This window comes from Zeus faber, assembly GCF_960531495.2.
Source record: "Zeus faber genome assembly, chromosome: 9".
In the NCBI taxonomy this organism is placed as follows: domain Eukaryota; kingdom Metazoa; phylum Chordata; class Actinopteri; order Zeiformes; family Zeidae; genus Zeus; species Zeus faber.
Window position 1 is genome coordinate 12,127,109 of NC_137197.1, and position 13,318 is coordinate 12,140,426.

At 42.5% G+C, this 13,318-nt stretch overlaps 1 protein-coding gene across 2 annotated transcripts; it reads right to left on the bottom strand.

Annotated features, from left to right (window-relative positions):
• Window positions 1-4,149: 4,149 nt before the first annotated feature.
• On the bottom strand, window positions 4,150-12,918 carry LOC307234967 (von Willebrand factor A domain-containing protein 5A-like). 2 transcript variants are annotated; one of them, XM_080006879.1, is made up of 19 exons: window positions 12,801-12,918; window positions 12,225-12,370; window positions 11,837-11,909; window positions 10,914-11,116; window positions 10,561-10,783; window positions 10,123-10,304; window positions 9,924-10,038; window positions 9,559-9,731; window positions 9,360-9,448; window positions 8,966-9,110; window positions 8,390-8,469; window positions 8,168-8,282; window positions 7,829-7,987; window positions 7,476-7,579; window positions 7,132-7,352; window positions 6,518-6,643; window positions 5,348-5,499; window positions 4,799-4,922; window positions 4,150-4,426 (listed from the first exon to the last, which is right to left on the bottom strand). In XM_080006879.1, the coding sequence occupies exons 3-19, from the start codon at window positions 11,877-11,879 to the stop codon at window positions 4,347-4,349; spliced, it is 2,334 nt and encodes a 777-aa protein (XP_079863005.1). In that variant the 5' UTR covers window positions 11,880-11,909; window positions 12,225-12,370; window positions 12,801-12,918; the 3' UTR covers window positions 4,150-4,346. The 2 variants fall into 2 exon arrangements, with proteins under 2 accessions (XP_079863005.1, XP_079863004.1); XM_080006878.1 differs by having other exon boundaries at window positions 5,348-5,538.
• Window positions 12,919-13,318: the final 400 nt, after the last annotated feature.

Below are 13,318 nucleotides of genomic sequence, written 5' to 3' on the forward strand. Positions count from 1 at the left end.
TTCTATGCCAACTTTAGTTCACTACTTCATACTACCATCTTGTTACGATAGCATGAAGATCGTGGATTTCTGTTTTTACGTTTGGTACTTACCCTCTCTGCCGATCAGCTGTCAGGGGTAATGTTAGCTGCCTATGAGCATCACTGAGTCATACATTCGAATGGCCTTGACTCGACGTGGTCCCGGGTTTTGTGGATTACTTTATTTTGTATTTTTCATTAATCTGGCAAAGTAATGGCAACCAAAGATAATAATAGTTTCTGTACATGAATTCATATAGATTAATAATTAAGTGTTTGAAAAGAAGATTACATTATTTAAAAAATGTATTATCCTTTTATTAGTATGAATTACCCATTATATTAGAATCAGATAACTAAATGCACAGGGAGTGAGCATTTGATAATCTTAAGTAAATTTGAGATAGACATATCGTAATTTGATCAGATATAATACCGAAAACACGACAACAGCCAGACAGAACTGTGTAGTTAAACTTTAGTTCTAAACCTAATAGATGACAGATAGATAGATATATAGATAGATAGATAGATAGATAGATAGATAGATGGATAGATAGATAGATAGATAGATAGACAGATAGATAGAGACAAATATTGGTTAATGTAATGTAATTAAATGTAGTGTAATGTATTGTTTTTGATCCAATGGATTCCACAAATATAAAACTACTCAAGAGTATTAATTACCTTTACAACTCCTAATTTGACCCTTATATCCTCCAGTAAAAAGTGTAAAAAGTATATTAATAATTGATCATAATCTGATTGAAAGCTCAGAGTTAAGCAGCAGAGATTTCAAACAGTGAACTGGAATGCATTAATAAATTAAATCCAGCCATAGATCGTTATGGATTTAAATATCATTCATCTATAACAGCTGCACTCATTGGTTGGAATGAAATAATGTTGAAAAGAAAACTTTTTTTTAGGTGTAGCCTTTAGAATACTTGGGTAGAAATGAGAAAGCCATAGATGACATTACAGTGAGTATGAGTTCAAACACACAAACTCAAAAAAGTAGAAAATAAATACTCAATTACTCACAGATTCGTGTGAAGTGGAAGAAGTACTCAGAGCTTTTTATACAAAAATACGGAATCACTCAAGTAAAAGTATCATTTTCTTACTTGAGTAAATGTATAGAAGTGAATGTAATTAAAGTATGAAAAGTGAAAGTACTACTATCCAGTTCCCTTCCAACGGGTAACTCAATTAAAAAAATAATAAAATACAACAAAAAAGGAAAAAGTTTGTCTTGTTTTGTCTTTTTTTTTTCATATCCAAAGAAAATAAAGAATAGCCAATGCAGATCCTGATCACAATTTACAAAATATTTGGTATAGGGAGAATGATATTCATTTACAAATATAAATATGAATCCAGAGTTTCTGTTTCTTTTAATGAAAGTAATTTAATAGAGTTAAAAGTACAGATATATTAGAAATATAGTAGAAACTACAGAGCAACAGAGTCGACATTGTACACTGGACACGGTCTGAATGGACATGCTGAATCAGAACCTTCACATATTTGTTTACCAATAGTGGCATGTCAGTCAAGCACGACCAGCTGAAAAGTTGGTGTCAAATTTGTTCAGTTTCTCACTAATTTCTGCTCCATATGCAGATCTATTTGGATAAAACTTAAACCACGAGATGCTCGTGACATACCTGTTTTAAACAGCACCTCAACCACGTACGTCGCTGAAGTAATTGTTGTGTTCCAGATACTTTTAGCCTGGTTGGACATATTTTGCCGTTGAATGCTTTAGATCGTGTCTGTGATTTTGGTCAAATTTGGTCGTTTTTCACTCATGCTCCATATGTTGATCGATTTGGATGAAACTTGGATGAAAAGTATGTATTACAGGTTTCCGAGGTTCCCGAATCTCCTGCTGTATTAATGGCTGTTTGTGTTGTTTATTTGCTCTGTACGATTAATAATGATAATAATATTTATTATTATAAAAATAATAATAATAATATAGCTGCAGGCAGCAATACACGGGATCCAGTATCGGGTCCACTGTCCAGTTTTTAAGCGTGGTGGCTGCAGCGGTCAATCTCAGGAGAGCTAAACTAAAAAAATAAACTAAAAAACAAATAGACTAATAATGAACATAATTTATTACTGTTATACAGTCATATTTCTGCCACTTTCCCACAACTGATTGTGAATAATTTACCAATGGGAGCAAACGCTGGAATTATTATCGAGTGCTGTGATCCGTGTATGTAAAGGTTCATTTATATGTTCATCAACATATGAATCGTTATTCACAATTTTTATGAATATCAAGTTCATTCCTAGTATTTATATCACGTTATTGCCTGATACGGATCTGTTTTTGTTTTCCTGGCCTGGCAGCAAATACGCTTCTGTACATTCTGCGTATCGACCTTGAACTTCAACTTGGAAATCTTTCTACTTTGCTGAGGCAGGTGCGGACCGGAAAAGGAAGGATCAATGATCACGATGATCGATTGATGCAGTCGCAGCACTGAGCCACCAGGTGGCGACAACTATCCACATGTACAACAGACTTCCCCTTTTTGTAGAAATTCAATAGATTTAATCAATAGATGTCATTTGTAACGCTCCACACGAGGGAGCGGTGGCTGTTCCCTGGTCCCTGTGCGACCTGTTGATTTACACTTCTTCCCGGGAATCTCAAGAGTGGTTGTCAGGAAAACACTTTGTTTTATGTTTTTCACAAGTCACTGAACAAAAAGTCTCTTGCAACTGTATATATTTGAATCTGTGTGTGTGTGTGTGTGTGTGTGTGTGTGTGTGTGTGTGTGTAATATGTGTGTGTGTGTGTATGTGTGTGTGTGTGTGTGTGTGTGTGTGTAATATATATATATTACACACACACACACACACACACACACACACACATTAAACAAGGACAGTTAATGGTTTAATCCTGTATTTCCTTTACTGCCATATATGCAAATTTGGCACTGTAAAAGGATTAGACGTCAAACCGCTGGTTTCGAGCTGATCTCTTTTGCTAATTTTAGGTTGCGATGCTATAAAGTGAATACAAATATATAATTTTAAATTTAAATATTGTATGTTTGTGTTTTCATAAGCTACAACATTATAGATAATACATCAGTAACAGGAAAAAGACAGAATCTATGTCTGATTGCCAGTGTAGCGTTCTTAGGAGTCAAATTCGTGAAATTAAGATACTTGCATCCTCAGAGAATTTCACCTGAAAAGCTTTTCTTGCCGCATTAGTTTGAATTTAATAGAGTTACATGACTGATCTGAACGCAAGGCTGCACAATTGTAGCCGAAAGCTTGGGCTATGGGGCTAAAAGAATAGGTTCACCGTTTTCCCAGGCGTTAAAATGGTGGTTTCCATCATTTATAACTGCACAGCACAACCACACTGAACACTTTGCTACTGATAAACTTACCACTCTGCTGCAGCTTCTCCCTGTGCTTAAATACAGTCCAGTTTGACAGGGCTGTCTTTTTGACAACGGGAAGATCACGTCGCAATATATTTTACCAAAATATATAACCATGCATTTTATCTATTTTGAGGGTTTGGACAGCATCTAAGCAGTGAGAAGCTGCAGGAGAGGTCAGTTTCCTCGCCAGCCTGCAACCACCGACCAATCAACTCCAGCATTACCTCAGTCGAGTCAACGAAGGGCCCAAACCTGCCCTGTGCAGCCAGCACCCTCTAACCCCAACCCCTTGCACTCTTAAAGAAAATCCCATTTATCTTGAGGCTTATGAATCGTAAATTTGACAGAATAATTTCATAACAAAATGATTGTTGCATTTAGGATGGATCGGTTTAATCCATTTTAGCACGTATAGACGTGACGTGGGACGGCAAGGAAATATTGGTAATAGTTTAGTCCTTGGATCCCAGATATTTGTTTGGTGGTTTATTTGGATCTGGGTGGTTTGTTTTTCCCGTTGAATTTGAACATTATCGATAGAATCATCACCACTGTACGGATGTTTAGCAACTCTGATCAGACCTCTTTTCTGCATTGTTACCTAGATCAACCATTAGATGTCATAATTTCATTGCGTCAGCATGATAGTAGTGCAAAAGTAAAATTGCAGTACATTTGGAAAAAATTCACATTCTAAAGGGCACAAACAAAAGTCATTTATTGCGTTAGAATTAAAATCATACTTTATATTAAATGGTTTTGCTTAAGGAAGTTGGCTCCTTAATTAAGTGCAAATTAGAATATCCAGTACATTTTCATAAGCATATAGGGAGCGTGAACAGCGTTGCTTATGTCTGGTTGCAGACGAAAGGAGCCACACATTGGAAGAGTGAGCCACTTAGAGTCCCATGGAGCCTTTCTCCACCTTGCAACCCAGCAGCACGTTCCCTGCTTCCACACACTCAGTCAAATAGGATTCTGAAAAAAGAAGAAATACAAACATCACCCCAGGATTCCTAACTTTACCGACTAAAATCATAAATCAGTCCAAAATGGAAAAATTTTAATGTGTATAAACCTTGAGCACAACGTTTATAAAACATTAAGCAAACAACTACAGCGGTAACTACAGGTGCGAATTAAAAGGGCCTGGCTCCCTAATGTGATGCAGTGAGCTGATTGGCTGTATGGAAATGAGTGTTTCAGACGAAATCATGAGAATGAGCCGGAAAACAAAATAATAATATAAAATCAAAAAATGAACAGATTTTTATCTAATTTTTTCGTTAATAATATAACTGATCTAAAGTAAAAGGAAAAAAAACACTTGAGATCAACATTCAATCTTACCTTTCTGAGCGTGGAGCCATGACACAGCCTTCATAGCCAGAAGCTGCCACTCGACCTGGGCCTCCATCTTGAAGGCGTGGAGCCAGATCAGAGCCAGAACTGTGGCCCACACATCCTGGTTCGCCTAATTAACCCAAAACCAATAACACTAAACATAGGCAAATTGGGACACTGCCCCAACAGAAAAAAAGGCTAGAAAAATATGTAGTGGGCAGCCATCCACAAGACAGCAAGCTAGTGCCAGACAAATCAATTTGAACGAATCCTTTACAAGCTTCGAATCTAAACAATGAGGTGACAAACCTTTCTGTGTGGCAACTGTACATACTTAATGCACTACAATAAACAAATCCACATATACAAGCGTATGACTGACTTAAAATGAACATATGTTTAAATATGGATGATTACCACGGGTGCTGCCCTCCTGTTTTTCCCAATTATTCAAATAAATCCGCAGCCTATGGGATTGGAAAGTCCCCCTGTTTGTCTGTGGTACTTCTCTCTTAATACATTTCTCCTGTTGTTTTAATGCCATCCTCCACCTACCGGTGCAGGCTTGGACGTCTCAACCTCCACTAGAGTCTTTCCCAGTACAGTCGCCAAAGTTGTCTCTGGGGTCCAGGAGCCAGAAGCCCTCTGGAGGGAGATCAGGTTTAGCATGGGGTCCCTGGGTGGCTGGATAGGCTGATGGGAGTCAGCTGGAGAGAAGGATGTCTTATTGTTTCTTCTCATTTTGCCTGAAAAATCCATTGAAAATTATAATGTTTTATGAAATAACTTAAATGAATAAATTAAACCAAAAAAAACAAACTTTTTTTTTTTTTACGAAACTTCAAAAAGGTTAAAAACAGACAAATATGTCACCAGGTTTATATAATGTTCTTACATTATAAATGAGTTCAAACAATGTAAGACCTTACTGAAATTTGTTTATCTTTATTAGATTCTGTAATTCTGCTGGCTGGTCAGACCTCATCAGAGCGGGTAATGAGTGGAAGACAGTCAGTAACACTGCTTGTGGGCATTATAGGTATTGAGTAATGCCCTTTGGCCTCAAAAATGTCCCTGCTGTCTTCCAGATATTAGCCAATGATGTGCTATTGGACATGCTAAACCGTTTGGCCTGTGCCAACATTGATGACATCGTCATCTTCTCCAGGTCTCGTGTGCAACACATCCATAAAGTTCTTAAGAGCCTCTTACAGCCCCATATTTTCCTTAAGACAGTGAATATTTCTTCTAAGCCAGGATGGGCTCCTGCACATTCCCGCTTCTTCCCAAACTTCAGAGCCCTGGCTGCCCCAGTGACTGCACTTACTAATGATCCCATGTCTCACATTTTGCTTGGCCCACTGAGCCAGCAAAGGCATTCAGGGAGCTTACAGAGCATTTTCCTTAATCCAGAAAACTTCCCCCGTTCGTCACCTTTAGTAGAGCTCAAAAGCCGTCCTCACCCTTTAGGACATGTACATCGCTGCAGAACTCAGTGGTACTAACATGCAGCACAGTACACAGTTCCACTGTGCCTCAGAATTCAAGTAAAGCTACCTTTAGCTTTTATTTCTCTACCATCTCCTGTGTATCGCTGCACACCGGGTCCAACGTTCTCTGCCACGGCATGCCAGCCAGCAACCCCACCACCCTTGGTCCCCATGGCTTCTTCTTGGACAAAACACATCTGAATATGAGATTACTTGCCATTTAATTATACAATACCATAGAAACTTGGCGGAGCAGCAGAGGTGAACACCAGTGGGGGGCCGCCCATGTCGCAGTCAACGTAAGCCATCTGAGGACATGACATAGCCAAAGGCATCGGACAGGACCTGTACATCATCCCCACTTGGGAAAGAGAAGATCAATTAGGTGAATCTGGTGTCACAGTGCACTCTATGATAGACTGGCTGACTTTATAAAAAGTTGTAGGATAGGGATTTGTTAAATGAATAGGCAATTAATTTAAAACTTAATTTCAAACATAATTTGTTCTTCGACTGACAAACTGGTAAGAACAACTTAAGATGTTTCCCATCTGAGGAACCGCCTTTAGGGATACATTGGACATGTTATTGGACATTAGCCACGGAGGAGGCCAGTATGATGGCTGGGCAGGCCCGTACCATACTGGTGGTTTTAACTGAGGATGGGTGTTTGCCACCGAGGTGGCCCATACAGAGCTGGTGACACTGAGGTCATTAACTTCATTAACACGGGATTTAACTTCAGACCGTGTGTGTGAGATTGAATGTTGTCGCCTACTGTACAATGAGAGCGTTCGACTCAGACTGTAAAGTGTGCATTACTGTTTGACTGGAGAGAAGTGGACTTACTGGGCACTGGGACATTTCTGCGCAGCAGGGGCCCTTTTACGGCCTCGCCGCTGCCTTTGTTGACAGCGATAAAGGCAGTAAAACAACTGCTCACTCCTGATTGGACACTGAGCTGCACCACTTTTTCCTTCAATCCTGGTTCCGCCTGTCCTTCACACAATCTCTCTTCCATCTCCAGGGAGCGAATCAGAGTTCGGGCTGCCAGCCTGTGGACCGTCAATCTGCAGAGCGGAGAGGTGAAAGAAGGAATAACTTTTCCTCATTCTTGGTGCGTTTTGTTTCCCACAAACTCCTCAGTCAAGTATTACACACCAGAGAAAAGCATATTGCAAGTGCATCTTTACCCTGCGTCCTCTGCTGGTTTGAGGCTGAAGAGTATCTGGTTCTGAGAGGGCTGATCAGCCAGGCTATAATTCACAATCACACAGCCGTCTGTCGCCCCTGGACTCTGAGAGAGCAGCGAAGGGAAAAACACTTAAAAATAAGTTTGGTAGGTGCTATCATAAAAAAATAAAAATAAATAAGAGCACAAATCAAATCTCGTAGGATAGTTTGGAACCTCTCACTCCTTCTTGTTGCTATTTTACTCTGAATTTCCACCGTGCAAAGGGTTTGGAGAGCTGTGGTGCACCAGATCCCTAATGGATCCCTAAACCTTGTAGGGAGGTGTTTCTGTGACAGTGAGAGCTGCTCCTACCTCTCCAGTGAGCTGGGCATAGAGCAGTGACCTCTGACCCTGAAAAAGCGCAGTGATGGGGGGTGAAAGCTGGCTGACGGAGACTCCTTTTGGTACATCCCACGTGACAGAGATGTCCCCCACAGCCGGCTGCAGGGCAAATCGCAGGGACTGCATCACCTAAAAGAGGACGATGCAAAGACAAAGGAAGCTGTCGTGAAAATTTCAATCGGGAACACTTTTTGCTTCCCTTCATTCTTTATTCGCTCATGTGGTTCCTTCCTACAGTCCAAAGCTCTCTTCATAGTCATTTAGTCATCTGCCACACTCCATTCCAGCTCATCCTGGTTGGGGTCTTACTTTGGACTGCAACCTGTCAGCTCCTGTAATGAACTGGGCGTGACCACGTCCTTCCTTGGCGACTCCGCTGATTAGCGCAGAACTGGCGCCCTCCCCAATGCCAAAGGAGAAGCACCTACAACACGGTGCACAAACTTTCCTTTATTTTTCTTCCCCCCACCAGACACCCACCAACACCAGCATTCTGATCAGGATTAGTTCAAATCTGCGTGCACCGCTCACCTGTGAGATAAGGAATTCTGCTTCACCAGATCAATGACTTTTTTGGTGTTATCTACCTCGCCGTCAGTGAAGACAAAGAGCTGGGGAGGACAAAGGGGACAGGGAGGAATATTGACACGACTTGCGATGCAACCTTTCGATTGTGAAACATGGCCTAGTGAAGTCTCTGCAAGGCCGTGGGCGCGCCTACTTTTCACCAGTTTGTTATGTACTCAACTAAGCTAGAAAGTTATGAGTCACAGTCACTCAGAAGTGGATGTGGTGGTTTAAGAGCGTGAGATTTCAACTCTGTCCCACTTACTGTATAGAGCCCCGTTTTACTAAGGCCTCTGGGGATTTTTTCACACAGACAGAATAGAAAAAGAGATGTGACTTCACAGGTTTTTAAAGCGGCTTCATCATCAATAGTTTTACAAATTTAAAACTACAACAAACGTAAAACAACAACAGCTGGGAAAATGTTGCCGATGCTGTTGAAACGGACACACTGAGGAGTGTAACTTTTATTATTTAAAGCAAAATATAGTGTGTGTGTGTGTGTGTGTGTGTGTGTGTGTGTGTGTCTGTGTGTGTTACTTGTCTTGGCTGATTGGGAATGCAGGGCTGGCTGAAAATATGTTGAAGGGGCTGAAGGATTTCTGTTCCTCCCATGTCAGCGGCCATCTTTTCAACCTGTGTCAGAGCTTCATCCATGCTCTTCTGGCTGTACTCGACACTCTTACTGCACACGCACACACACACACACACACACACACACACACACACACACACACACACACACACACACACACACACACACACACACACACACACACACACACACACACACACACACACACAAACACACACACACCAAAGAGAGCATCATAGCTTGTAGGCTATTCATGATGGTAAAGGTGTGGTTCCAAAAGCACAGATAAAAATAATGATTTTGTTCTGGGAAACAGCAACTTGTGGGACAATCGCTTACGGGAAGATATGACTGTGACGGGATCCGAAACTGTAGATGTTGAAATAGCAGCCCATGGGAAGGCTCTTGAGCAGCAGCAGCAGCGTTTCCTAAAGAAGGTGAGGAGGCAAACAGTGAAAGGCACTTGGTGTGTAAGAGCAGAGCTGCAATGAGAGCATTTTGTTTGCATAGACATATTGTTTAAAGAGTCTCTAAATGCCTTGGCACTATCGATGCGAGTCTGCTGCTTTCCGCTGTCCAACGGCATGTCCATGCTTCCAGAACGGTCCACGAGGAACAAGAACTCCCCACATGTGGTCAGTGAAGACATCACAGAGGGAGGGAACTCTGGGTAGATGCTTAGCATGACCACTGGGTCTCTCATCAAGGAGCCTGGAGTGTAGAAGGGCGTGGGAAGGGTGTCAAACCCTGCCTTCTGACCACTGGTCAATGGTCTCTTTATTCCATATACATTGAATTCAGTTTCCTTTTTACATAAATATGGTGACACCATGGGGCTGTAGTTTGATGTGAGAATGACTCTAATGTTTATAGACATCACTTGCAAAAGCGGTTTTCACAAACCAGGCTTGGCCGATGGAAGTCCTGCCTCCACCACAGCAGCAGGCTGGTGGGAGTCTTTGTAATAGACCAGCAGCTCCACATCTCTGTCAAACTTGTGTCCTGAAGCCAGCTTGACCTACAGTGTACAAATTTCCCTCTTTAACTCATTCAATGTGAAATACAATATGCTCTCAAAACCGAGTCAAAAAGAGTACCGTACCGTGGCCTGGCTCTGCTCTGCATCAAGGTACTGCAGGGGGTCCAGGATACAGTTGGACTCCACTTTAGAGATTGGCCGAGGAGAGGACAATCTGGCAGAGAAGGACAGACTGTATGGCACAAGACAAGCTGGCACAGAGGTTCCCTGGACACTGCTCGTATTCCCACTCCCACCATCACCACCTGAGGAGTAAGCATCCAAGTGAAAGGTGCTTTTAATTTCTCACAAATTAATTAATCTGTCAGCAACTAAGGCTTGTCAGTGCCTTTAAATACAAAATGAAATGTGTTTGAAATGTCAATTGAACCTATATAATGATTTGTACTGATTTACCATTGATTTGCTATGAGGATGAATGTTTTTTCAGGATCAGGATCAAATCTATGGCAGCACCTGTGGACTACACTGTTTTTGAATGAGCAGGTTGTCGGGCCTTACCCTGAGGCTGGTAGCGTGGGTTTAGCACTGCAGGAAGACAGAATCTCAACCCGTCATCAGCCTGCACAGCCAGCTCAGTGACGTACTCCAGCCTGATGGAGGCGCTCTCTCCTGGAGGCAGGCTGCCCACACTCAGAGTGAAGATGTCTGGGCTCTGCTCACTCTCCTCCAGTAAGAACGCCTGGTGGCCTGAGCTGAGCGCATCGTCATACTCTTCACGAGCCTGGGACCAAGAGTCATTCTGTTCTCAGGTATTGAAATTCTACTGTTGACTCAGTTTATAGTACTACCGAAGACACGGAAATAAATGTGGACATGGAACTGGTTTGGTAAGCTCAACCCCTTCTCCTCACCTTCTGTTTCTCCTGCACCTCCGCCACAACCTCTGTCTGTCCGATCTTGGCACTGAAATGACAGACGGCAGCGTCTCCGGGCAAAGGGAAGACGAAAATGGCCTCGATGGGGCTCTGCTCTTTGTTTTCATACTGCAGAGTGGAGACAACAGTGGCCACATGGTCCCTCACGTCCACCTCAACCTCAATGCTCTTCAGAGGAACTGGAGGGGAAGAACAGGAAAGAAGGGAGAAGAGGTTCTTCAATAAACTGATTCCGCAGATAATAGACAGTACAGTAGTGTGGGTGTATATATATTTTTTCTTTAATGCATAGTTGTACATGTTCAATGTGATTGTCAGTGACTGAAAAAGCTTCCCTATGTGAGGTTTGAAATACAGGATCTGCGCACTCCTCAATGGCTCCAATCACTTCCAATCTCCTGTCACCTATCTCTTTAGATTACGCCTGGACCCCAGCACCTCTTTCCCCATTTAACTTCCTTTATTTACTTCCTTAAAAAAATAAAAAATAATTGCTAAATCTACAAATGGCACTTATTTTGAGAGACGGTTTGGCTGTCTGTGACTGTGATATATATAGTGGTTTGACATTACCGATAAAATTGACTTATTCTAAGTCGCTTTGGACAAAAACCTCTGGTAAATGACATAATGTAATGTATACATCTGCTCTGTCAGTCTTAGGGACTGAATCAGGAGCCTCTGGTTCCTGGGCGAATACTCTGCTTCCCAACCATTACTCCACTGGTTTAGCCTGGTACAGGCAATACAAGTAGGACTATTAGTTTCCATGCCACCCTTTTAAAGGCTGTTAAAAGGTTAAATACAATTTGAAGGGCTGCTGTTTTATTCCAAAATAATAATAGATAGATAGATAGATAGATAGATAGATAGATAGATAGATATTACTTTTATTTTACCTGGTTCCTTCTTGGCAGTAATCAGACCACAGCAGTTCACCATTGTGACTATGTAAATGGTACCAATGGATGTCTGGTGGTCCACAATGAAAAGTGAGATGCACACACACACACACACACACACACACACACACACACACACACACACATTAAACAAGGACATTTAATGGTTTAATCCTTTATTTCCTTAAGATCTGTTTTAGGATCTGATTACAAAATGGATAAATATATTACAATATTATGTTACAATACATCCAGTGCTGACTATTTGGATGGATTGAAGTATGAAGTACAAGTATTCTCAAACAAAACTAACAACAAATAGTACGTATACAAAAAAAGTTTGTCACAAAAAAGACAAATGTAGATATAGCTTAACAACACCCACCTCCGTGCAGTAGTGTGAAGTCCTTCAGTTTCAGTGGTGTTGCAGTAGTTCCAGTTCCTGGGTGCGCACTGCGCAGTTTAAAGAGGGACCGCGCCCACTTTACCAGGGGGTGGAGTTGGAGTCAACAGCAGTTCTTCCCCAAAAAACTTCATTTAACCAGGCGGCGAAAGATTGAAAAAAAATAAAAAAAAAATACACTTATTTGTCTATATGTGACATCGACTAGTGAAGGTGGACCGAGTTGGTGAACCCAAAAGTCCCGCAAATCAACACGAAACCTTTTTATTTACGTGTTTTTCGTTTTATTTTCACATTACGAAAGTTTAAATGTTGTAGAGAAAATCCGCTCAACACAACAAACAACAGTTTTAACGATCACCAAACACCCCCCTCCATCTGTTTTCGTGTTTTCGCTTGTGCACGGCGTGGGCGTGGCGGTACGTTTTTCTGCGGTTCCCGGAACTCCTCCCATCAACAAAGCAGCGTGCCCACTCGGTTCGCGCAGGACGGCGTCTTCCAGCGTGGGTCGCACAAGCAGTAGGCAACAGGGCAACTTGACGAACAGGGTTGACTTACCCGCCCCCAAGCCAGGCCGAAAACAACAGTCCGTGTCCGTGTCCTCACACGCGGCGTTCGCCTGCACCTCGTGAGACACGGCTGCGAACACGGCCGCCTCCCCACGCGTTGGACGTAAGTCACAACACGCAAAAGGTGTGTGTCGGCTCCCGTAGCCGCCCCCCCCCCGGTCATGCGCAGACGGGGCTCCTACATTACCCACAACGCCACGCGAAGTCCGGACTCGCGGACTCGGTAGCGCAGACTTGGCAAGTTCGACTCGGGAGCGCAGACTCCCCCGGGGGCCAAGGCCGTTACCGCCTGGGATACTCGGCTGTCCCAAGTCCACACAAGTCACCACCGATGCACCCACAGCGAGAACAGAGAGACTGAGACGGAGTTCCCCCCGCCAGCCATTAGAACTGTCAACGCTGACCTCACCAGGGGTCCTCGCTGAGCCACACACATAGGCTCCACTACCTTACTGTACTGTGTGTAGCGTACTGTACCGCATGCTGTGTCACTGTTCAGGGTTGTTC